We start from the raw sequence: 27,200 nt of genomic DNA, 5'->3' as shown, positions 1-27,200 counted from the left end.
ATATATATTCTGCTTCTGTTGGGTAAAGTGTTCACCATTAGAAATAAAGGTCACAAAATATATATTCTGTGTCTTCTTTACAGCATATATCAAAGAAAATGATTCACAAAGGAAGAGAGCAAACAGAGCTACATATAGGGTGAAAGTAAAGGGTGAAGAGAAGTCTTAGGAAGACGACGAAGAGAACAGAAGGTCTAGAAAGGAGCTCCCCATGAAATAAATAAGTAACAGGTTTTTGAGCACAAGGAAAATGTTACCCATAAGCATGTTACAGAGATATTGAAAATATGAACTATTAAACAACATTAAAAAAAAAACAGGCAAATGGAAAACAAGGTAAATTATTTTCACCATGACAAAGCTTAAGAAAGGAGAAACCATTTGTTGTAGGAGTGAACACTTCCACGGTCAAAAGGTAAATCTTTTGTATTGATTAACAATGGTTGATTCCTAAGTATTCTGAAGATAATGGGGAAAGATTTAGGAAAGGATGTGGGAATGGTATGGGTAAAGCTAAGTTTTTTTGTTGTTGTTAAAGATTTTATTTATTTGTCAGAGAGAGAGAGAGAGAGAGAGAGAGAGGGAGCGCACAAGCAGGGGGGGTGGCAGGCAGAGGGAGAAGCAGGCTCCCCACTGAGTAAGGAGCCCCATGTGGGACTCGATCCCAGGGTCCTGGGAGGCAGATGATCAACCATCTCAGCCACCCAGGTGTCCCCAAAGCTAAGTTCTTATGTACAAAGATAGATAGAAAGCTACATAATGGCTAAATTTATCAATAGATCAACAGATAATACCTAAAATGAGATCAGGTAATATTGTAAACTCTTATTTGAAATACAATGGACCTGCAAGGGGAAAGATTTGGACTATAGTTGACCCTTGAACAAGCACCAACCTCCTGCACAGTCGAATCTCTGCATTTTTTTTTTATAATTTGACTCCCCCGAAACTGAATTACTAATAGTCTACTGTTGACAGAAGCCTTAGTGGTAATATAGACAGCAGATCAACATATCTTTCGTGTGCTCTATGTATTATATACTGTATTCTTACAATAAACTAAAGATGCTATAAAGAAAATCCTAAGGAAAATATATTTATAGTATACTATAAAAAATATCTGCATGTAAGTAGACCACCACGGTTTAAATCTGTGTTGTTCAATGGTCAACGTATTTTTTTATTTCATTTTTTTTGTTGATTATGTTCAGTATACTCTTTAATCATCTTCCCTTTTCCCCCCATCCCCTCATCCACTTCCCCTCTGGTAACCACCAGTTTGTTTTCTATAATTAAAAGTCTGTTTCTTGGTTTGTCTCTTTTTTCTCCTTTGTTTCTTAAATTCCACATGAGTGAGATCATATAGTATTTGTCTTTTCCTGACTATTGTGCTTAGTATTATACTGTCTACCTCTATCCATGTTGTTCATATGGCAAGACTTCATTCTTGTTTATGGCTGAATAACATTCCATTATATATTTATATATATGTGTATATATGTGTGTGTATATATAGCACCTCTTTTTTATCCATTCCTCTATCAGTGGACACTTGGTCTGCTTCCATAGTCTGACTATTGTAAATAATGCTGCTATAAACATAGGGGTGCATGTATCCTTTTGAGTTAGTGTTTTTGTATTTTTTGGATACATACCCAATACTGCAATTCCTGGATCATAGGGTACTTCTATTTTTAAATTTTTGAGAAACCGCCATACTGTTTTTCACAGTGGCTGCACCAATTTGGATTCCCACCAACTATGCAAGAAGGTTCCCTTTTCTCCACATCCATCCCAACACTTGTGATCTGTGTTTTTGACTTTAGACGTTCTGATAGCTGTGAGGTGATAACTCATTGTGGTTTTAATTTGCTTTCCCTGATGATGAGTGATGTGAAGCATCTTTTCATGTCTGTTGGCCATCTGTATATCTTCTTTGGAGAAATGTCTGTTCATGTCTTCTGCCCATTTTAGTTGGATTATTTGTTTTTTTTGGATGTTGAGACATATACATTCTCTAAATATTTTGGTTACTAACAAGGGTTGACTATATTTTGAATGGTTACAAGATTAGAGCTTGGGAGGATTGTGGCAAGGACAGTTAATATTTATTTATTTATTTTTTGGTGGGGGGGTGAGGAAGGGAGAGGGAGAGAGAGAGAGAGAGAGAGAATCTTAAGCAGGCTCCATACCCAGCACAGAGCCCAAAGCAGGGCTCAATCTCACAATCCTGAAATCATGACCTGAGCTGAAATCAAGAGTTGGATGCTTAACCAACTGAGCCACCCAGGTGCCCCGGGACAGTTATTTTTAGGTTTATTAAAAAAAAAGGAAGGAAGAAAAGAAAAAGAGGTATTTATCTTAGAGATAGAGGGAGAAAGCATGCATGTGAGTGGAAAGGAGCGGCAGAGGGACAGAATCTTCAAGCAGACTCCCTGCTGAGCAGGGAGCTGACTCAGGGCTTGATCTCATGACCGATGATATCACAACAAACACTGAAACCAAGAGTCATATGCTTACCATACAGGTACCCCAAGACAGTCTTTTTTATATTATACTCATATTAATTGGATAAAATTTAAAATAATTTAAAAGAGAACATTAAAAAGAAAAGTCTTCACATCACCAAGAAAATAACTTAATACTAACTGGTAATGTCCTAAAATATTAATTTCCTTCATTGGCAATCCAAAACAACTGACTTGCTTTTCTAATTTACCTTCTAAACCTTAAATTAAAACATACCTTCCGAACATCAGAACTTTTGGGTTCTGTTGTCCAAGTGATAACCCGAGATACTGCCAGGCGAGTTTCACTGGAATTTATAAAATCTCCTGGATCCATTTGTTTGGCCAGAGTTTCTATGTATTTAAGGATAGCAACCTTCACCTACAGAGGTAAGCAAAATGAGAGGACAGTCAGATGATCACTGAGGGATAGAGATAATACTTCAGCAACAATCAGGTGATTATTTTTTTGACCAATACTTGAAACACCATCAACAACAAAAAAGAAATTATATAACCACTTACGTATCTGAGATACAAATACACGGTAATGTGGATTTTTGTTTTCACATATAGCAGAACTTTTAAGTCCCAGGTGTTTCATTCCCTGTGTCTGAACAATGGCTGAAGACTCTTCTTGATAAAATTAGACCCTCTTCCTTGAGCCTGCCTTCAGAGCTTATAGCTAACTCTTGTCTAGATTTTCCTGGGAGTCAGCCTTTATAAATTAAGTATAATTTGGCTTTTGGGGAAATGAACCAAAAGTATACTGGAAATAAGGTATCATAAACCAAGTAAGTAATTGAGGTGGGCAATACAGGTTTACCCCCAAACATAACAGTAACATTCACCGAATATCATGTACCTTAATAGGTCCATCAACTGCCAGAATTATTACCTTTCAAAAGAAGTGTCACAAAAAAGTTTTACAGAAGTACCACTGGAGAAAATACAACACTTATTTGTAATTCCTGATGCTTGGGTACATGGTAGATAGATGTGTGGTCAAATGCAGGCTTCAAAATCAGCAGGAGGTGGGGCAAACACACATGCTTCTTCCTTATGGTCAGACTTTGTTATCCTTAGAGTAAGCACTGTTAAATTATCACCTTTCTCTCAGGTATGTGGGAGTAGAAAAACAGGGTGAGAACAACTGTCACATCTTCTAACATTCTAGGACTTGTAAATAATGGTTCTAAAGGACTTTGCTAGTGCAGTCTGGAAATGGCACCTGGCATAGTGTACAGTCCTTGGATACAGCAGATGCTGAACATGTATTAAATACTGATTTGCTGACTTGGAAGGTTTACGTGTATGATTAAAACAGCAACTTTGAAAAAACATTGCCAAAGATTAAGGTAACAATGATCCTTCTTCTCTTGTTATTGATCTTAAGATGCCACTTGTCTCACTCAACCCAAATAAAGTCCTTGAGAAGTACTGCGCTAAATCAATATATAGGAAGTGAAGTGTTAAAATAAGGTTCTGACTCTTGTACATTTCCCCATTCTGACTCCTGTTTATAAAAGAAAAAGGGGGTGCCTGGGCCTGGGTTCCTCAGTCGGGTAAGTGTCCGACTCTTGGTTTTGGCTTAGGTTGTGGTCTTGGGACCGTGAGATTGAGCTCTGTGCTCAGCAGGAAGTCTGCTTCTGTCCTCTCTCTTTCCCTCTCCCCCCTCTCTTGGGCATGCTCTTTCTCTCTAAAAGAAATAAATCTTTAAAAACTTTTTTTAAAAGAAAAAAGTGATCAGATTACATTCATTTCAAAATGAATAAATTTTAAGAACTATAAGAGATGTATTGGGAAAAAAACTGAGAGTTAACCTATCAGCCATCTTAGGTACAAGGGAAAGAAACTTAGGGTTAATTCTGCAGTAGCAGGCCTAATAAATTATGGCAGCACCTAACATTCTGGATTCCTAAAGTCATGTCACCTTCTATCAGTGTGAATAACTGAAAGGTGGCAATAGTAAATCAAAGAATGAACATCAGTGTAGTTTGTTTTCAATTTGCCACCATCTATAGTTGAATATACTTACTTGTGCTATGTGAGATTTAACTAGTGCAGTGTCCTGGCAATTTACAGAGGCACATAAAGTTTTATTTATTTATTTTTAAATTCTAAAAAAATTTCTTTTAAAGATTTTATTTATTTACCTGACAGAGAGAGAGAGATCACAAGTAGGCAGAGAGGCGGGCAGAGAGAGATAGGGAAGCAGGCTTCCCACTGAGCAGAGAGCCTGATGCAGGGCTCGATCCCAGGACCCTGAAACCATGACCCAAGCCAAGCGCAGAGGCTCAACCCACCGAGCCACCCAGGGTGCCCTAACACACATGAAGTTTTAAAAGGGTTTCATAGAGTAGGTGTGTTTACTATACCACTAGGCAAAATAATCATAATACATATATAACAATCATTTGAAAGTTTAGATTTAAGTAGGATATTTCATAAGTTTATATATATAATCTGTAATTTTAATAACACAAACGTTCATTCTTCTTCAGAGAAGTAAAAATTACCTTGCTGCTCAAGTGTGCATAACTTTACAACATATCTGTGAAACCCAGAAAAAGAAGTCACCAAAATTATTTTTTAAAATATTACTTACTCAAAATCACTCTGTATTGCCATTTCCCCCATTCTATTGCTTCTTTTCTGATATTTAACCACATGACTGTGGGAGATAAAATTTTGTATAAAATTTTCTTTTATCTGCAAGATCCATCATTTTATCAATAAAGAACTTTATAGATCTCACACTCAAGCTGTTCGTGTTTTTCTATAACCTGTTCAGAACAGATTTTTAATCTTAATCTGTAACCGATCTGAAAGTTATTTATTTTTGGCATAGGTATGGCTTCAATTTAACTTTTCCATGTTATTCTAAAATATTAACTTAGGAATTGACGAGTGATTTTCCCCTATAGCTTTGCTTTGTGTGTATGCTAATATAAAATGTAATGCATATATATATAAAAGCCATATAAATATACGGCTCATATAAATATATGGCTTTCAGAGAAACAGTCTGTAATTCCAGTCTCCATTTTCCAACAGGAAAACTAATTTTAATTTGTCTGTTTCCCACTATCTTTTTCTCTAGGCATTTGACAACATTATTCTCTCCCTGAACACATCATCTTTATTTCTAAAGTGAATGGTTTGGACCTCCCTTTCCACTAGCCCATGAAATAGCTCTATGCACATTTTCAATAGCACTTGAAACCTACCTACCCCTGGTACCTAAATCATAGCCCTTGTTATAGTTTATTGTGCATTATAATAAAAAAATATAAATTTTATATTCCTAGGATTGCCTTGCACAATGGGTAGGACAAAGAACGAGTTCAAAACATTTATCAGTAAAATCAAGTAAATGATTCTCCTTCTGTAGGTCACATTTTAAAATCAAAATAAATGGAATCCCTTTCACAAAGCAGCTCTAAGAAATTAACGTTATGTTGAGTAACTCAACCCTGTAAGAAATTGTGATTTTAAAGGCAAAATCATATTCAGAAACTTAAAGGAAAATCAATCATGGGCAATAATGCTTGTAGAAATAGATTTCGTGCAGAAGAGAGCAGAAAAATGTAAGGCTTGTAAATGCACATATGCTTGTTATTTCCCTGACTTTAATCTCACTTAATAAAACTCACGAAGAAAACATCTTTAGTAAAGAATTCACGGGCTTTTACGTATAATTTTTTTTCTTCTATGTCAAACGTAGTAATTATTTTAAGCCACAAATTGGAATCCATCTTATTTTCACATAAATTAATTTTAAAAAGTATGCTAATAATAATTGAGAAAGTTAATCCTGATTCTAAATTTTATGCACACACTAGAAATATCACATTGTAAAAAGAAAAGTTACTATTTCAGTTAAGGAGAACTGGAAAATAGCAGGGAGATTAAATTAAAAATTTTTGTTTACTAAAATAAATACATAGGCAAAACTGACATTTTGCCCAAAATACCTATTCAAACTTCTAAACTTAAAAAAAAAAAGTATTGGGAAATCACAAACATAAAATTAGGTAAGACTTTATAGAGCAAGTCTGCATTACCAGTTTAGAGTTAGACAGCCATACTTGCACTGCTTTCCAAATGGAAATCCCCAGTAAGCTTCTCCAGAGAGTCTGGCAATTGAGTGACATTTGAAATAAAATCTGTGCATGCTTAAAGGGCTTACAGAGGTTAGTAGTTGAAACCAGATGCATACAAACATTCTCTGAAACACGGCAGAGTTTTTACAGAGAGTTAAGAAAAGAAATAATGAAGATTAAAACAAAAACAAAAAAAACCTTGGAGCTCCAAAAAGAGTGAAGCTGGTCCCGAAGTGCTGGCTTGACTGTCTGAAAGTTTATAAAAACAAAATCCACTGATGGAACAGCTTTTCATTGGACAGAAATACAAATATCACATAACTTTATTAATAAAATACTTCAATTCCTTACAATGTCTTCAAAAGACTTCAATTTTTTACCTTCAAGCTTGGTGTTTGGGTCTGATCAACAGTGAATCTCATTAGAATATTAAATTGAAGATCATTTGGAAAAGATTCTCTGAAAGAAGGAAAGAATAAAGCAAAACAAAAATTAATCAAGTAAACATTTAGCAAAGTAAACAGAAGATTATGCTTAATACCAAAACATAATATGCCATTCAAAGAGCATGCATGAAGTAGTATCTGTAAGTGGTATAGTTATACCACTTACAGCACCTAAGTTATTCCCTGAACAATGTGAACATTTCACTCTATATCCTAGGGGGGTTAAAAAGCAACACTATAGTAAATAATGGTCTATCTTCACTCAGGTATGGATTTAATCAGAAAAAAAAAAAAAAAATTGTGGGTGCCTGGGTGCCTCAGTTGGTTAATAGCCCAACTCTTGATTTCAGCTTAGGTCATGATCAGGTTGTAAGACCGAGGCCCACATGGGGCTCCATGCTCAGCAGGGAGTCTGCTTGAAATTCTCTCTCTCCCTCTTCCTCTACCCTTCACCGCTTGCACGCTCTCTAAAATAAATGAATAAAAATATTCAAATAAAATCCCTAAAATAAATGAATAAAAAATCTTTAAAATAAAAAAGTAAGAGAAAAAATTAAGTTGAACATTATCGGAGTTATTTCCCCAGACCTAATATCTGAATTCTAGACTCACCTCAACCTAGTAAGTGGGTATTTGAAATAAGTCACTTCAACAATCTACACAAGAAAGAAATGTATCATTGGTTCAAAATCTTCTGAAAAAAGATTCTGAATATTTAAGTGTTATAATAAAACATTCTTTTTAAATTTAGGAACTATTTTTTATGTTTACATTAGACTGAATAAGATCTTCAACTCTGCTTTGAATATCCTAATTAAGATAAAATACCACCTTTGAATTACTCAACCAATGTTCATGACAGTTTTAGAAAAGAAAGGCAGTGTTCGATTTAAGGACCAATGCTGTATTAGATGTATCAATGTGAAATGGGCATCATTAACAATTTTCACAGGAAGCCCATGCAGCCTAAATGAATCAGAAGGGCTCAGAAATCTAAACACAGAAACTAAACATTTCTGATTACTACTGGGTAAACTTGAAGTATCTAAAGAAAACATTACCTGGTAACATCAAGGGCTTTCTGAACTTTTGCCTGAACAGACCCAAGCAAATCAGCACCCATTTTTTTTAATAGTTGCGTCAGCAGTACAAACAACCAGTCTTGAAGGTCATCTTTGTGGACTTGTATGAAATCCACTAGAGTCTCCAAAAACATGCTGAATACCTACAGTGGATAAATGGGGAAAGGAAGAGAAAAAGGAGGAAATATTGACCTCTATGATCAATTCAAAACCAAAATAGAAAGGGAATACAGGAATCAGAGGCACAGCGATTGGCAGCCAAGCGGAAAAACAATCTCTCTTGCTTTTCACTGGACTCTGTGATACAAGAGTATGTTTGAACTGTTATCCAACTTCTGCGCAGAAGTTCAACAATTAGCTATTCCATGCAGCATCACTTGGTAAAGAAACTTTGGCCATAATGGCTGGCACACCTAATGTTGTCAATGATGCCTAGTTAAACTGAAATCCATTTTATCTCAAATTTAGGGCAAGCAATTACCTACTGATAGCTTCACCACCTCTCAGCTCTTTGGAAGAATGGCACTGAGTTAATCAGAAGATGACTTTGCTGACAGCTACGTTAAAATATAAGAACATTCTGACATATTGGGCTAATTAGAGACTCCTGGATTTCTCAATATGTCAGTGGTCACAAATTCTTTTGGTATGAGATATAGTATTTATTAAAACTGCCCCAAATGTAATTGTAAGTGATGTGGGTAACTGTAACTATACAAATCTACACCTTAATTTTAGTGATTTTAAAAAAATCATTGAAGGCTATTAGTCTCCATTTCTTTCAATGGGTTTTATACTTGGTTCCAACATTAATCTACTAGTTTAAAAAATTTTATAAGATAAAAAATTTTAAGGAAAGCTAGTGTTCTTAAGTAATGCATCTCATTAAAATCTGTCCAGTGGTGTGTTGACTCAGTTAGTACTTGACTAGAAAGCTGACTGTTAAATATTCAGGAATTTCGTTAGGTAGTTAATAGCCTGAAATTAGCCATGGTCGGGTATTTACACCTCAGGAATTAGAGCAAACAGGACACATCAGGGCTTTCTGCCCATCCCCCAAACCTAGTTTGCCAGGCACAACACTCTAATTCTTTGATTTACTTTTAACCTTGTTTCAACTCTTGCCTCTCTTCCTGAAGATTCTTACTTTAAGCTTTCACTATAGTAAAATCAACATTAGAATCCCAAAGTCGACTCTCCCATTTTATCTGGTTCTCAAGAAACTGAGAACCAGAAAATTATGTGACTTGTCCAAGGTTTCCATAGTCAATGGTTGGGTCACGACTTAAAACCAAGTTAGTTGGCTTTCAGCTATGTCCCACCCACTCCATTACAAGATAACTTAGCTCATGCACTTGACTGTCATTCAACATAAAACTCTCCACTGACTTTTTCCCTCACTTTGATTTCCTCTATAACCATCCTTCTAATAATTGTTTCTATAGGGGAGAGACAATTTTATTCCTCTTTAAGATTAATCTTTCTATTCTGGATTCTTGCTTTCTATAGTATGGTCTCCTCTACTATCTTTACACTCAATCTAAATCCTTTGCTTACAGCTACAGAAGACAACCTCTCAAGAATTTCTCCTTCAGTTTCCTTCCCACCTACTATCTCCTGATCATGAGAAGAAGCAGGAGCTTTTTCATTAGCTTAGTATGCTTGGCCATTCTGTAGCTTGCCACTGCTTTCCTCCTGTTATTTTCCTTCTTTCATTTCTGTTGCCAGGCATTTTCCTTCTGCATTCTAAATGTGCAGTGATTAAGAGCCGGACTTCAGGGGCATCTGGATGGCTCAGTCAGTTAAGCAGCTGCCTTCGGCTCAGGTCATGATCCCAGGGTCCTGGGATCAAGCGCCACATCAGGCTCCCTGCTCCGTGGGGAGCTTGCTTCTCCCTCCCCCTCTGCCTGCTTGTATTCTCTCTCTGTGTGTGTCAAACAAATAAAAATCTTAAAAAAAAGCCAGACTTCATCTTGATTTGCTTTTCATCAAAAGTGTGACTTTAATAGGCCTGCTCTGCTCTTTAACAGGCCCACTTTGCTCTAGCCTACCTAGAAGGCCCCAGGACCTCTGAAATAGCTTTCTTTTGGCCCTTCCCAAATCTATCCATCCTACTATCACTGTAGGCACCAGGTCTTTCTGACTTCAAGTCTGATTTCTGGAAGAGGCCAGGTAAGTACATATACTTTGCAGGCCATAAGTGTCTATCACCACAACGACTCTGCCACAGTAGCACAGCAATAGACAGGATGCAAACAAGTGAATACAGCTGTGATCCAATATAATTTTATTTACAGAACAGGCAGCAGGCCAACTCATGCTTCTTTCTCACCATCAGACTGTGATATCATTCTTCTGAGAGAAAGAAAATCCTCCACTGCCTATAGTCGACAAAATAATGTCTCAAATGCTTAGACAATGGTCTAACTCTCCAAACTGATCTTGGACTATCTGGCAACATAAAGTCTTTGTCTCTGAGCACTTCTTACCACACTCCTGATTTCCTACCCTGCCCCCTCTATTTACACACAGCCTGTGACTTGCTACAAAGTTTACTGCTCAAATCCCAGCCAAAAAGCTTCTTAGACCATGTCAGAATATAGCCACTTGGAACCTTTGTGGGATGAGCTTTATGGTGCTATTTAACTTCTTCTGTATGTATATCATCTTACCATTTGGAACATGTAACATTTGAGAATAAAGCCTCTATTTTTATATAGTCTTGCATTATCCATTAGAATCAAGCTCAAAGTTTATCAGAGGCTGAAGACTGAACAAAAAGTTGTTCAATTGATGTGCGGAAAAAGTTCCTTAAAGTGTAAGGATTTTCTCTTATGTGGAAACTTACACTATAATTGATAGCCAGCACTTTTTTCTCAATGGCAAGGAAAGATGTATAAGATCCTCCCTTCATCCCAACCAAGATTAACTTCTTCTTTCTCTCTCCTATAAACTTTCTGACATCTCCCATTTCTCTAGACTCATGCCAGTCATCGGAGGCCCTTTCTTCTCAGGCTGACATATCCAAAGTTTACGTTCCTGCCAAGATCTGAACTGCTATTTTCTCCTAAGTGGAAATTTCTTTTGGTTATATACCATGAAAGCACAGAGAACAAAATGTAGACGTGTTATTTACAGTACTCCACATATAGAATTCTACTATTATTTTTCAAAATACTTAAATCCTATCAATAGTACTTACTAAGTGATAAGATACATGACTATATATATCTATTCAAAACACATATTGGGAATTTCCACATAAAATTTCTTACTTGACTGCCCTATCACAGAGTTCACTGTTAGATGTCAATATCCTTCTTTTTCTTTATCTAAAATTAATGAAGAAAGTGGAAAGTAGATACGTTTATATTAGTGCTAAAAATTTAGATTTCAGAAAAAAAAATCTGAAAAATTGCTCCATAAACTGTTCTGTTTGCTTTCATGGAATGATGTTTATAGAATATTAGAAAAAGTACTTATGTTGAGGTTGGGACTTAAGACTTTTTAATTATTATGAAACTTGGGAATTATTTTTAATAATTCAATGGAACCACCCTTCAATGGAATCAGTTTATAACTCCACATATCTCACAAGTGTACTTTAATGGAAAATGTAACCTTTGGGCTATTACAGTTGAGGCAGTCTTTTCTCAATCTCACATTTTAGGTGTGCCAGTCATCAAATATAGAACAGAAGAACATAATCAAATTAGATTAATTAGTAGATTAAAAAGCACATCTCCAAACAGAATGACAGTTTGCATAACTGCAAATAGCATTTCGTAGATTGCAAAGGGTCCAACACTGCATGAACTCTTCGGGAGAGAAAATAGAGAAAAAGGGTTAATTTCACAGTCATGCAGTAAAGTTAGGTTTCCAACAAATATTGAACCAACTTACTCTCTATTGAGAGTTCCAACACAGGGGACAGCATGCAAAAAGAAAAAAAAAAAAAAAAAAAAAAAAGAAAAACACACAAATTAGTCGCCATCAATGCAAAGTTCCTATATCGAAGAAAAACACTTAGAAAATAAAAGTGACAAATGTTTTTCAAAGTTTTATGATAAACTCAAAATAGTTTTTAAAACAAGAGTTAAATGAACAGTTAAGAGAGAAGAACATGTGATTTTTCTGTGTTTCTCCCTCACCTTCTGGCCAAAGAAATGTAAAACAAAACCCAGAAAACCAACTTCTTTTCCAGACTCTAATATCCTTGAGGATCAACTTCTATAAAGAATCTAAGACTAAGATACCTGCCCCCATTTCTGAACAGTGCCAACATTTAGTTCCAAAGTATAATATTTACTTTTTTTTTCCTCTTCAGAAGCAATACATTTACAACTTAAACGGTATCTCTGAAGGTTTAGAACAAATACAGTTGTTTGGAAATTAAAAGTAACTGTTTATACCATATCTTCAAGTTTTGCCCCAGTAAGATGTGCATTATGGTTTCCTGATCCTAGGACTGTAAACAGCTCTGCTGTCTAGAACACTTATTTAGGAGACCAGAAGTGACCTGGGCACCCAACTGTGTCCCATTTGAGTAGCCATAGATTAAATTCCTACCCTAGTTGTTTAAGACTCAATGGTATGACTTCAAGAGGTAGGACTATATAGATCATAAAATGCCAATTCAAAGCATGCATGCATCTCAGTGAAGGTAGCTCCTTTCAAACAGTTCCTTAAGAGGCAAATGTGAGAACACATAAAATAACTTTTGGCATCTGACCCTTCTTACATTTTGAAGGAAAAAAACGATTCTAGAGTGGTCAAAATAAAAATCTTCCCTGAACTACTTCATTCTTCAAGCTTACTTAGTTTTTAAAAAACTTCCACAGTGTTTGGTGTGTACTTAGGGCTTTACATATAATAACTCATTTAATCATCCTCACAATATTATGAGGTAGGTATTACTATTAACTGTTTTACAGATAAGGAAACTAAGGCGCACACTGCTAATAAGTGTTGGAGGTAGAATTCGAACACAAGTAATCTAGCTCTACTATCCATACTTGATATCACCATGTTGTACGGTCTCTCTGGAAAAATATTAACAGGCTTTAAATCAAACATTTGCAGCTTATGTTCTAAATTACTGTCATACATACATCATCATCCATCACCACTTATTTGCATATGGTTATTTGAGGTGAAAAAAAGTTTATCAAGTTACAGTTATCAAATAATTTCAGCCTGCAAACTATATTTGCTAATCTTATACCAGGAAAAAAAATCCAGCATATATTTCAACGGTATTCAGAAAAAGCTCTCTCCTGGCCCTTCCTTTCTGGGGTGTCTGCATTGCATACTAGAGCTTTCTTGACATTCTAAAATATGTAAGAGGGAAACATTCTGGGGGTTGGAGAAGGAGATCTATATCAAAGTAGATGGTAGAAAAGTAGATGGGGCTATCCACAACCTGTTTCTCCAAGTATCTTGTTTCTGCTGAGGACATCAGTCTCAAATGTGTTGGGCATGAGTGAGAACAACTTTCAGTTACCATGAGGTAGGCTATTATCCAGAAGGTGTTAACATCGAGACTGAAATGTTGATTTTAACCTAAAAAGACATGGGAAAATCCACCTAACTAAGTTAGTGGTATGAGATGTCTCCTCCCAAACACTATGGCCCATTCTGGGGCAAGGCTTCGACAGTTTTTGCCCTGTGAGGTTTCAGGACAGTTGAGGTCACTAATTAAGTGACTAAGACTCACTAGTAGTAGAGAGCTAATCCAGGCTTGAGGAAGACAAAGAAATGTCCCTGACAACATTTTTCAAGGCTATGAGAAAAAAGTACATTGCTCCTTTGGGGACATGGACGTAGTCTAGGGCTGGGGTGAGAGTGAGGAAGGAATGACAAGCAAAATGATAGGCTTTCTTTTGCCATCTTCTTGAGGACAATGAGTAGTCACTACAGGGTTTTTAAGCTGGTAGAGAAAATTTATCTTTTATAGAAAGATTACTAAAGGATGCAGTGTGGAGGAGGTGCAACAGGAAAAAGACGACTGTGCCCTGAACTGGCAGTGAGAATGGACAGATATTCAGAAGGTTGGATCAGTTAGGATTAAGTGAGTTTCCAGAATGATGGCCAAAATGTTCACTTAGGCAATGAGCGAATGGAGATTTCATCTAATGAGACAAACCATCTAATGAGATAAAGCAGTTGTGAGGTTGAAGATGACTAATAAGACATGTGACTAAGTAAGCACAAGAGAAAAATATGGGCTGAAAGTACACTTTTGGGAGTCATTAGGTTACAGCAAGCAGTAACTGAAGCTTTAGATAAGGTACTGAATGAAAGAAGAGAGCCCAGGACAAGAATCTACACAGAACCAACACTTAGTAAAACAGGCAAGAGAGATAGGGGTTGCATGACAAAAGGTATGAGGGAGACTGGATGAGACACAACAGGCACTTCAACAACAGACACATCACATTCCTTAAGGAGACAGAAAAGATAAATCAAAAAACCAATAATAAAGTTGTAAACAAAAAGAAATGTCAACCAGCAAAATGGAATTTATGAGCAATTCACGGAAGCCAAGCAGATGAGACCATATTAGCAAAAAATTAGGCCCAATAGAGTATTGTGGCTAACAATAGCTTCAAGGTGAGACCTCCCTCCATTTCAATAGGAGGGAAGATAGAAAGAATGGGTTTCTGTGTAGATACAGTGGCTGGTTTGGAGGCAGGAAATGGAGAGTTTCTGCTTGATGGCTTCCAATTCCCAGGTAAGCTAAGAAGCCAAGAAATATGCTTGGGGCATAACACAAGTTGGGAGGTGATTGGACTGCAGTTTTGAGGAGAGAAACTATTTGACATGGTCTCCTTGGAGAAGAGAAGAGAAAGATGAGAGGAGAAGCATTACAAGGCAGCACTGTGCATTTAAACAAGAATCACAGATCAGTAATGGAGAATGGCAGAGAAATACCAGAATACACTGGATGATTTCACCTAGGGGCCTATACATTGTTTCCCTTCAAGAAACCCAACCTTTGGAGTGCCTAGGTGGCTCAGTCAGTTAAGCATCTGTCTTCAGCTCACGTAATGATCCCAGGGTTCTGGAATCAAACCCCACAGAGGGCTTCCTGCTCATCGGGGAGCCTGCTTCTTCCTCTCCCTCTGCTACTTGCCCTGCTTGTGCTCTCCCACTCTTGCTCTCTCAAACAAAATCTTAAAAAAAAAAAAAAAAAAAAAAAATCCTAACCTTCAACTGGTGGCATGAGCTCTGTGAGCAGAGGCTCTTGGACATATGTTTCTACTATAGTGTCAATAACTCAGAACTGAGCATAGAAAATAGGGATCAGCAAACTACAGTCTGAAAGTTAAGAATGATTTTAAAAAGTATTTTTTTAAAATGGGCAATTTACATGAAAATTAAAATTTCAATGTTCATAAATAAAGTTTTGTTGTAACCCTGCCATAATCATTTGTTTACATATTGTGTATAGATGTCTTTGTCCAACAATGGCAGAATTGAGTAGTGGTGACAGAGATCCTTATGGCACACAAAGCTGCAAATATTTACTATATGGCCCTTTACAGAACAAAAAAATGGTCTACTTCCGATAACAAAACTGTATCTGGAAAGAAAATAAAGTATTAAAATGCTTGATCCTGAAGATGGAGCTGCTGGTACTTTACATCAAGATATATTTAAAAAAATAGGGAAGAGAGAGATCTATTTTAATAATATCAGGATATAATGCAAAAGCTCAAATCAAACCCTGATATTTTATTTTTTTATTTGAGAGAGAGACAGAAAGAGAATGAGCGGGGGAAGGGGCAGAGGGAGGAGGACACGTAGACTTCACTGAGCTTGAAGCGAGACGTAGGGCTCAATCCCAGGACCCTGAGACCATTCCTTGAGCCAAAGGCAGATGCTTAACCAACTGAGCCACCCAGGCGCCCCAAACCCTGACATTTTAAACTCAGCACAGAATGGTGACATATCCAGTTTATTCTTAATGAATTACATTATTGGCAGAGCCTCTGATGGACAACCACCAAACAAAAGTCAAGCAGAAACAAATTAACAAAAATCTTCCCATTACACTTGGGTCTTCACTGAACTAAACTGCCAAAAACATAATCAAACGAACAAAACCAGATGGGTTGATAAGAACTGTATATTGTTATAAAACCTGATGAAGAAAAACCAAAAAGTCATGTTCATGGCAATTCTAAGGAGGACCATAGCTGGTTCTCTATGTCTATTAAGGGAAGCCAAGCATATGTGCTCAGTTCAGTTCCTTTCTCAACATCAAACTCAGCTTTCCTATTTCATCTCCAAGAGACTCTTTAAAAAGTCTTTCTTTTTTATTAATGTACAAATTCTAGCATCCAACTAAATTGTATTATTGTCCTAGCAAAAAATAAACTGAGGCTTCAAGAAATAATCCAGCCTTGGTCTTATACCTTCCAGCAGGGAAGAATTATATCACTTACTGAAAATATTTTATAATTCTGTTTTTTAGGGACGCCTGGGTGGCTCAGTTGGTTAAGTGTCTGCCTTCAGCTCAGGTCATGATCCCAGAGTCCTAGGGCTGAGTACCACATTGGGCTCCTTGCTCAGTGGGGAGGCTGCTTCTCCTTCTGCTTGCCACTCCCCCTCCTTGAGCTCTTTTTCTAGCCAATAAACAAAGAAAATCTTAAAAAAAAAATTCTATTTTTTAAAGTTGCATAGATAATTACTAAAATATTGTTTGTAAAAGAGGTCCATCCAGATAACAATTGTTTTGTCCTTTGGTTTCTATTGCCAAGAAAATAGACCAACAATTAATTTGTTCAAGATTGATAGATATTTTGCATTAAAACAAGCCCTATAGCTATAACTAGTGGTAACAATGTAAGCATAAAATCATACAGTTATCTACATGTTCAGTTTGAAAGTTATAAACTTCATTTATTTATTTATTTTTAGGTAACCTCTAGGCCCAATGTGGGGCTTGAATTCATGATCCTGAGATCAAGAGTTGCAAGCTCTGCTAACTGAGCCAGCCAGGCACCCCTGAAAGTTATAAATTTTAAACAAACTGCTTGTCAAGTTTTTTTTACTCTTTGTCTATAATGGAAACTTGCATTCTTGGATTAAATAAGTACACCTTCTGATAGAGGGTAATCTTTGAAAACGGTTGTAAAGTAGAAGCAATTTATAATCTTTAGCTAGATTTTAGTTTATATATGAAGTGGGATTTTATCTTTAAAGTAGTGTTGCAAGTAATGAAAATATCAAAAATAGAAAAAAATGAGAATGATATGTGCAACAACAAAGTGAAGACAAAAAAAATAAGGTGAAATTAAAAATTTTTTTTAAAAATAATTTCCCTTCCACATCTCCCTCTCACTTAAGTTAGAAATTCTCATGCAGACAACTGGTAACCTAAAAAAAGACAATAAAGTTTCACCATTGTCAGACACATTATTAAAAACAGAGTAACCAAATACATTTTTTAACAGTAACTATCCTGCAAGGTGAACCAAAATTTCCCAGTATACATGCAGATTACGCCTAAGTGCTTAAAACGAAGTATGTTTTAATCAACATTAAAAATTAAACAGTGCTCTGAAAATTTTTATGGACTACGTCAACATATGAAATGCTTTTTTTTAATGTTACTACCAAACTGTGGCCGACAGGTATTTTGTGCTTTTGTGTTATTTAATGGCAATTCTTTTCTATACAATTGTTCTTTTAAGATAAGAATATATTTATATTAACACAGCAAAAGAAGAAAACAATTAAAAGTTCTCAAGAAGACCTTTTTTCAACTTACCTCAATTTTCTCTCTTTACAAACAGTAAAAAGTTTCTAGTGATACAAACACATTCAGTTTGACTAATTCTATGCATCATGCTTGTTACTATATGCCTCAGCTTACACTCTTAAAACAATCTCTCTGGAGAAGTTTAAATGGTTACTGGAGAGCAATTTCTAAATTGTGTATGATATCAAACACTTTCAATTATGTTTGAAAAGAAATGGCTTACAGTGTTTTGCTATTATTTTATGCTTTTTTTGGCAATCCACAAATGACATCCCATAGAAGTAAATAATCTTAAATACTAAAACATACCTTGCCATGAGGATCAGCAAACATTCTTGTGAAAATTTCACACAATCTTTTCAGTTCAACTCGACTGTCAAAATAATAAGCAGCTTATTAATATCTTTTTTTAAAAAAGATTTATTTGAGAGAGAGAGCACAAGCAGGCAGAGGGACAGAGGAAGAGGGAGAGGGGGTCAAGCAAAGGCCCTCTGTTTTCCCTAAGCAGGAAGCCTGAAGCAGGGTGGGGTACAGGGACAGGGCTTGATCCCACAACCCTGAGATCATGACCTGAGCTGAGGTAAAACACTTAACCAACTAAGCTACCCAGGTGCCCCCAAAGTAGCTTATTAATACCTTGCTATAGGAAGAATTCATTTAAAATAACTTTAGCTGTAATTAGGCTTCTTATAGAAAAACAAAATAGTCCTCCAAATCAAAAAATGTGTGGGACTTACTAATCAAGGATAAATACAAATTTATCAAATACAACAATAATTCTGCTGCAACCCACATTATATTAAAAATTAAAAGTTTTATGAAAAGAACTATAATTGTATTTCATTAATGTAGCACAACAGGGGAAACTGTACAAATGACATTCCCAGCACATGAATCTTATCCTTTAAGTGCTAAGATGTTTTCTTAAATTTGGCCACCTGAGGGCTAAAATCTTTCTACACTCTGCCTACCCTCTTGCCACTGACAATGATATACTGAACCTAATACTAACCTAATCTTGACAGGGTTAGGAACAATATTATGATTTACTGTAATGATTCATGAAGTGTGATATACAAACATTAAAATATATTAGACAGTATATAGATGAACATCTATTTTAAATTAAATAGTTTTAATACTTTCTTTTTTAAAGATTTTATTTATTTATTTGATAGAGATCACAAGTAGGCATAGAGGCAGGCAGAGAGAGAGGGGGAAGCAGGCTCCTTGCTGAGCAGAGAGCCCGATGCAGGGCTTGATCCCAGAACCCTGGAATCATGACCTGAGCTGAAGGCAGAGGCTTTAATCCACTGAGCCACCCAGGCGCCCCAGTTTTAATACTTTCTAAAGTAAGTACAGCTAGCAACTCTAACCCTGATTTCAGGTATCAAGTCAGGAAGTATTCCTCTAATTTTCCACTACACTCAAACTTAGAATTATCTAAATCTAGGTTCTTAAATGGGTTGACTAAAGAAGTTTAAAACATTAGATAAAACATTTAAAACAAGCAGATAAAGACAATAAAGAATTTAGAAGGAAAAAGCAAGTAAAAGCCAGTAGGAAAGGAAACCAAATGAAATCAAACCAAATCAAACAAAAAACCAATATAAAGTTAAGAGAAATTCACTCCAATTCCATTTTGTATTACACTAAGACTCACAAATTACATGAACACTGAGAATACATCTTCATGTTCAAGTGAGCATAAACATTCTTTCCTCTTACTGAAAAATTTATCAGGAATGAATTTTAATAAACTGGCTTTAATCTTATGTACACTTTATTATTTTTTTAATTTTAAAAATTAATACCTTTTTCATGAATTTCTATTTGTGAATTAGAAGTTTCCTTTTAAATAAAAATTTCTAGTATATATAGTATAGACAGTCTTGAAGCCTGGGAAAATATTTTGATGCCATCTTCTGAATTTCAAACAAGTCTGTTCCCATACTAATATCTCTAAGGTGTTATGCAGACAAAGTCAAGTTGAAAGTGCTAACCTGACAGGATTATTATTTTAAGACAACACAACTCACCTTAGTGTTCTCTGATTTTTTAGTAAGTTCTGCAGACCCAGGAGGCCTTCTTTCCTTTCTGACCAATTGGAACTAGCACATCTATTGAGGACTTCTGCCACATCTTCCGTCTGCCTCATGTATGTGGGAATACTACCATTTCGAGAACTATAGGAGCGTTCTGAACAAGCACTAGATGCATCGCTGTTGGCGTCATCATCTGAATGCATTCCATATGATTCATATCTTCTTCGAGCGGGTTTTTTCTGTTACACATAAAGGGTCTCATTAGCAGTAGCCAAAAGAATATACTGTTATTTTACAATTTTTATTGACCACAAAGACTGGTTTTGTTTTACTATCAGTACCAAGCATGCGGCTAATCACTGTAATAATAAAATTATCAATGTTATATCAATGAATTGATAACTGATTTTATTATCAATGTTTAGTTTTGCTTCAGAAAACATGTTTTAGAAGTTAGTAGAAGATGAAATATTTTTAAACTTTATGGGATATAGCAGAAACAGAATAAGACTATATGAAAGTTTGGATATTAAAGTGGGAAGTGCTCAAATTGTGGCTTTTTCCCTCTTCCTTTTCCTTTTCATGGAAACCAAGAACTACTAGAGTATAAATGAACAGAAACTACTTGAAATTTGAGTTGGTTAAGAAGAGAACACCACTTTTTAAAGGATGAGAATAGACCAGGAAAACACATTTTCCTGTATGACTTCTATTTTTTCTTGTCTGCCTTCTCTTTTCTCTAGTTCCCCTTTTATATCTGCTACCACTTCTCTTGCCACACTTTCTTCCTCATATCTCCTAGGAAGTGAAATACAGACAAAAAATAATGAGAACCTATTTTGCTTGCTACTATTTTTAGGAGGCAAGCCCCCTGAGGGTCCTCCATGTTTTTCCTAATGTCTGTACCATCTATTTCATAAATGCAAGAAAGCTTATTTAGATTCCTTTGATTTCTTTACATCTGAAGCTTATTATTTAATAAATGTAACTGCTAATAATAACTTAGATAATAACAATGAAATGAGAGAGAGTAAATAGCTTATTTGAGATTTCCCTGGAAGGACTGGAAATATATCTTTATAAAATCCGATATTTGAATTTAGGCTGATGAGCACGAAGACATTTCTATGAAACATGTTAATAAGCACAATAATTTAAAACAGTTCCAGTCGCTACAAATTGTCCCAATCTAAGATCTAAAAACAAAAAGTAACTTGACTTTAATTCAAAATAGCTTTATAAAGACAGTTTCATCACTAAATGCCTCTTACTGATTTAGAGACATCAACTTAATTTAGAAAGTGCTAACATGGCACTTCCTGTGTTGGGCTCTAGAATCAGTTTTGTTATAGACATCATTGTGAATGATAACATCTGTATGGAGTAGTCAAGCTGGAAGAACAAGAACCCCCACAGGACATTCTGTTCAAGCAGCATCTCCCTATTGATAATCACATATACAGAAAAATGGATGTATTAAAGGATCTTATTACTTCCACTTGAGGATTTTCTAGAAGACTATTGTCTGTGTTAATCTGATGAAGCAAAAGAAAAAAATTATGGTATCATAAGATGTCAGAAAACAGCAATGTCTATACCTTAGTCCGTATGTCTCCTAAGAGCTGAGAGCAGTAAATTTTTAAAGAGAAAAATTGAAAATAATGAAGAACATTTTGCTAAACAGCACAATGAAGTAGGCATAAACAATGCCCATAATCAGAAACATTAAATTTTTTAATATATAGGTACATGAGAACTGCTTATTAGCAGACTGTATCTTCCAATCTTGACGAAATCCTTTACTCCTACGCTACAAAAATACTCCCGTAACCAGTTTTCCTAATGAAACTCAAATTTTCTTTCTTTTTTTTTTTTTTTAAAGTTGCCTCCATGTGCCCAATGTGGATCCCAGCATGGGGCTGGAACTCATGTTCCTAAGATGAAGACCTGAGCTGAGATCAAGAGTTAGACGCTTAACCAACTAAGCTACCCAGGTGCCCCTCAAATTTTCTGTTTGAATCCTTCTGTCATTTCCAAAGTTAACTTTGTTTCTGTGATTTTCCCAAGGTACAAATTAGGCTTATTAGTTGGAAAGATTTTTTTCTAGAAATTAATAGTTATAATTGGAGTAACTATGCTATGCAAATAATGGAAGTAGGCAGAATCAAATTATTGGAATTCAGCTTTTGGGCCTGTAGTTAAATATTCTTTACATATTTCAAACACATCTTAGTATTATGAGTAATAGTTCAAGAATAACCCATTCAATTCATAAAATGTGAGCATAATTTAACTAGTAAATCTCCTATTTAAAAAGAAACTAGAAAATATGATTTGAGAAATACATGATGAAAAACAGTAAATTTAAAGCATCTGACTGACTTAAGATCATCAGAACAAGATGTGATCAATATATTCCATGCCTAAGAGAACAAAGTTCCTACTTAGTTGTATTATTTCTAGAAAATTAATCAAATGGGTGAGATAAAGGGAAAAATTCAGCACACGTAGACTGTTAGAGCAGAACTACGTATGTGATTACATTTATTGTATTACAGCTGTGACCACTGAATACTTTTCAAAACTTGTTTCTCAAATATGTGGGATAAAATGCGTCATATCAACATTGGTTAAAATGTGATTATAGAGTCTTAAAAGTCACGATGTATTTTTTATTTCAAAACAAATATGAGGCCTTTTATAAATTCTGTGTAAGAAATTGAGTAAATGCTTCTCAAACATTGGATTAATTTGAAAGAGAAAGTGTCATACTGAACTGACTTGGGAAATTGGCAAAAGCCAATTATACTCATTGTTCAAATGACACGTCCTTCATAATTTTAAGTTAGAAAAACAACAGTGAAATATGTACAGCACTCTTCTGACGAACTATCATGGATCTGTACATGATGTTTTTAAATCTCACTGTTTAATGTGTCAGGCATAAAGAGCCAGGAGGATATCCTAATTAACATTTGTCTTGAAATTCTACTTTCTCTCAGCTCAGAAAATCCTACCCCAAACTAACACAATCCCTAAATACTCAAAGTTAAGCAAGCTTTGAATATATGCTTGTAGTGTATTTATTTACGTACTAACCTAATCTACTCTTACTCTTAGTGTACTACAGTGCATAAAACACGTCACCATATTAATGACATCAATATTTATATACCTAACATGCCATCAATTACTTTTACCCTTCGCTAAAAATTCTGCCCAAGAATAAAGATCAAGAATTGATTATACTGTTCTGCTTTTTACATTGTCCACATTAGATCTTCCTAGATTTAATCCACAAGCATTTTCCCATGTCCTTTTCTGCACTGGTAGACTGCCTTACCCATACATTAGTTTCATAATGGGAAGATCTGTAATGATAAGGAAATGGAGAAGAGTACCAAGGCATCTGCTACCGCCTCCTCCACATCAGAACCTGTGTTCAGGACTCGCATGGCACTGACAGAAGATGATAGTCGGCTTGACTGGCTGATCCCATACCCCGGACCTGATTCGTCAGAAGGAGGAAAACAGCTTTGAGAGAGTCATAAATGTAACAGTGTCACATTGGAAACTTTAAGATCCTTAAGGGGAGGGGAAAAAAAAAAAAAAAACCAATGGGGCAAAGCATTTTAAAAGCAATTCTGTATTTTCTGGGTACATTTGGTTTTTGGTCAAATAAAATGGTAAAGGCAATTAAAATTACTGACAGTGTGTGGAAAACAAATTTAAAAAAGAGTAGCTATGATACATTTATGACCAGAAGATAGAAGAAAGAATGGGTGGCTAAGGGCTTGCAAATCTGTAGCCCTTGCAATTACCCAGCTCTATCACAGTCAGGCAAATCTCATCTATTCAGGTGAGCCACGGAGCAGTCCAGAACAAAGATTCAAACCTCAAACCAATAATGACCAGGGAGCTCAAAAAAGCCACACCAATTTACAAGGGAAAAAACCCTCCAACAACTATTATTTATTCTCCTTCAAGATAACTAATTTCAATTAATTAGTTAATTGATTTCAATTAATAACTAAGACATGTCAATTAGTATTTATTAAGCACCTACTGTGTGCCCAACATTCTGAGGTACGTAAAGACAAACTAGAGATGGATTCTCCCCCTTAACTACTTTCTACACCATCATTTACAATTAAAACACTTCATCCACCATTTTGGTTTTTTTTTTTTTTTCCCAAAACATGTACAAAGATGAAGTACATAATTGAGAACATAAAACAATTCCATATTTAAACATGACATAACTTAGGTTATACACACACAAAAAAATGTCACCTGCCAGTGAGAAAAATGCCCAAATAAGGTTGTGGAAAGGGAAAAAGTTACTTGGGGGAAAATTAAAAAAAATCACAAATGACTTATTATCCGACAAATTAAATTTAAATAAAAACAAACTGATTTAAAAACATAAATATACAATTCAATGGAAACTGAAAAGGACAAAAATCTGGGATGAATGCATAGATGATAGTGAAAATGTACTCATCCTTCACCTGAGGCCCCATATACATCGGGGGCGTAGAGGGCACCAGTAGATCTGGAATGGTGTCTGGAGGCTGGAATAACAGGACCATACAAACCTCATCTATTACCACAGAAACAAGGAATAATGGCAGCACTATAGTCAGGCAAGGAGAGTTAGTCAACACTGGTATTACTAGTACTAGTTAAGGATCAGAATACTGCCAAGTATTGAACATTAGCACTGTAATATCACCCTTGACACACAAAAGATCTTACACCTAGGGGGACAGACATAAGCCCACAGGAGACAAAAAAAGCAAGTATTCAAATGGAAGGAAATGTCAAAAGTACAAGCATGAAACAAAAAAATGAACACTGTAGTTAAAAAAAAAAAAAAAACCACTATGGTAACTAAGTAACCAATAATAACCCTCTCTCCTTTAATCTTGAACCCATTGAGGCAGGTATTACTATTCCATTTTATAGATAGGTAAATTCAAGCATAGAGAGAAGTTAATTAATTTAATCAAAGCCACACTACTAGTAAGTGAAACACCTCAGTATCTGTCTTCTTTCAAAGCCTTTGCTCTTAAACAGAACATACACCATCTTCAATTGTTCAAAAGATAACATACCTCATTTACATTCGCCTAAACATTTTCCGTGTTTCACAGAAAGTAACTTCTGCATTCAGTAAAAGATTATTTAAATATCAAAGCACATCTGAACATAAAAAAGGGAGTATTACTAATCTAATCAAAAGACCTAGAAATGTGACATGTCTCTCTGAATCTAATTTTAGCACATTTTAAATTTCATATCTTAAAATCCTGATTTTCCTAATACCATAAAGTCATTCTTCTTACATACAGAAACAAATAACCCAGGAAAGACTCATTTTAGTATTTAATGAAATAGATTACTCTTATTGGGATACATTAATTAGAGCAGTTAAAATACTTTTATTTCACAAATCACTCTTTTCTTTGCCATAGGACCTTAATGAACAAAAAAAAGATCAAAAAGATTGAAAGGATTAAACAGAAAGAATGCCACACAAAAGGTTTAATCAGACCCTGAAAAGTGACTGGTATTGTTAATAGAACATACTAATACATAGTTTTAATTTTACCTGACAGAAATAGTTTTTAAAATGGTGAGAGTTATCAATATAGAAATGCCTAATGGATGAAAATTTTTGAAAAATTTTCTGGAATCAATGGTTATCTGTGGCTGCAGGTAAGAGGTAAGAGGCACCACTCACATGCTTATAACATAAGCCTTCTTTTTGAAACTTGGCTCCAGAAATAAACATAACCTAGGGTACAAGTTCCAGAGAAGTTTGACTTTGCTCTTCTATTTTTAAAGATTTTTTCTTTATTTGAGAGACAGAGAGTGAGCGAGAAAGAGAGCACAAGCTGGATGAGGGCACAGGAAGGGAAAAGCAGGCTTCCTGATCAGCAGAGAGCCCGATGTGGGGCTCCACTCCAGGACTGAGCTGAAGGCAGTTGCTTAATGGGCTGAGCCACCCTTAGCTCTGATTTATTTCTGGGGCTTTAGGACCTTCACACGGGCCTTATGCTACAACTGAATGCATGGCAAACTTCGGGGTTCATCTGCTGAATGGTGACATTCAAGTCAGAGGTGAAAAAAAGGATCCACCAAATAAACACAGTAAGGACAGCAGAATGCAGGCAAACACAGCAAACAATGGGAGTGCGAAGGATAACCTGATGTTCCAGAATGCTACTCCTCATCCCTGTGCAATAAATGGGGCTAATCTGCTACCTTCACTAAGCAGTATCCATATGTAAATAAAAGGGCTATAAAAATCAATTTTTCTAAAACTATATGGTTAAAAGATATATCTTCTTTAATCCAAATATAATGTTTCACTAGAATCAGGAAAGCAGCTTCCTTTAATAATAAAAACTTAAGTTATTTAAATTGTTAAATGGAGGCTTTGAGATAAATCTAGAAAATAAATGGCTAGCCACCATTTCTCTTTAAAAAGAGCATATTAACAATGTTTATTTATAAGTGATTAAAAACTGATTTTAAATTTTCTCTAATCTCTGACTTAAGGCTTAAAAGGTACATTTTGGTTTCTTTTTTTTTTTTTTTTTTTAAAGATTTTATTTATTTGACAGAGAGAGATTACAAGTGGGCAGAGAGGCAGGCAGAGAGAGAGAGAGAGAAGGAAGCAGGCTCCCTGTGGAGCAGAGAGCCCGATGTGGGACTCGATCCCAGGACCCTGAGATCATGACCTGAGCTGAAGGCAGAGGCTTAACCCACTGAGCCACCCAGGTGCCCCGACATTTTGGTTTCTTCTCGATATCTCATGTTCTTTTCCTTTTTTTTTTTTTTTTAAGATTTTATTTATTTATTTGTTAGAGAGAGATCACAAGTAGGTGATATCTCATGTTTTCTAATAATACCGCCACATTAGCATTATGGATGCAGGTGTTAAGGACATTAAAAATACCTAAGATCCTTGTTACTAAGTACAAGGAAACTACTTCTAGGCCAACAATTAGGGCTTTTTAGAGGAAAGGTGGTGGAGCAATAGTGGAGGCAGTGGCGATGATGATGATAACCAAGCGTTCACTGTGTGCCAAGCACACTCCTCTGGGGGATCTGTTTTACGTATTTGCTCATTTACAGCTTCTTCAAAATAATCCTAACAAGTACATACTATTATTATCCTACTTTACAGACTGGGAAACTCAGGTACAGAAGTTACAGAACCCAGGCCTTGTGACC

At 35.6% G+C, this 27,200-nt stretch overlaps 1 protein-coding gene across 6 annotated transcripts in view; it reads right to left on the bottom strand.

Moving 5' to 3' along the window:
- LOC111159036 (cytoplasmic linker associated protein 2) overlaps positions 1 to 27,200 on the bottom strand; it is a 180,887-nt gene that overhangs the window by 35,894 nt on the left and 117,793 nt on the right. For 2 of the 6 annotated variants that reach the window (XM_022521400.1, XM_022521402.1), the window contains exons 22-29: positions 23,357 to 23,463; positions 19,950 to 20,194; positions 18,220 to 18,283; positions 12,045 to 12,047; positions 8,121 to 8,284; positions 6,994 to 7,072; positions 6,812 to 6,862; positions 2,746 to 2,889 (exon numbers count right to left, since the gene is read on the bottom strand). In XM_022521400.1, the coding sequence (XP_022377108.1) occupies positions 2,746 to 2,889; positions 6,812 to 6,862; positions 6,994 to 7,072; positions 8,121 to 8,284; positions 12,045 to 12,047; positions 18,220 to 18,283; positions 19,950 to 20,194; positions 23,357 to 23,463 (857 nt within the window). Of the gene's footprint in view, positions 1 to 2,745; positions 2,890 to 6,811; positions 6,863 to 6,993; positions 7,073 to 8,120; positions 8,285 to 12,044; positions 12,048 to 18,219; positions 18,284 to 19,949; positions 20,195 to 21,553; positions 21,578 to 23,356; positions 23,464 to 27,200 lie in introns of all 6 variants that reach the window. The other 4 variants (XM_022521405.1, XM_022521403.1, XM_022521401.1 and 1 more) reach the window with 4 other exon arrangements.

This window comes from Enhydra lutris, unplaced genomic scaffold (genome assembly GCF_002288905.1).
Source record: "Enhydra lutris kenyoni isolate GAN:26980312 unplaced genomic scaffold, ASM228890v2 scaffoldscaffold66, whole genome shotgun sequence".
Taxonomy (NCBI): domain Eukaryota; kingdom Metazoa; phylum Chordata; class Mammalia; order Carnivora; family Mustelidae; genus Enhydra; species Enhydra lutris.
The sequence above is the reverse complement of the archived record's forward strand: the minus strand, read 5'-3'. Positions and strand labels throughout refer to the sequence as shown.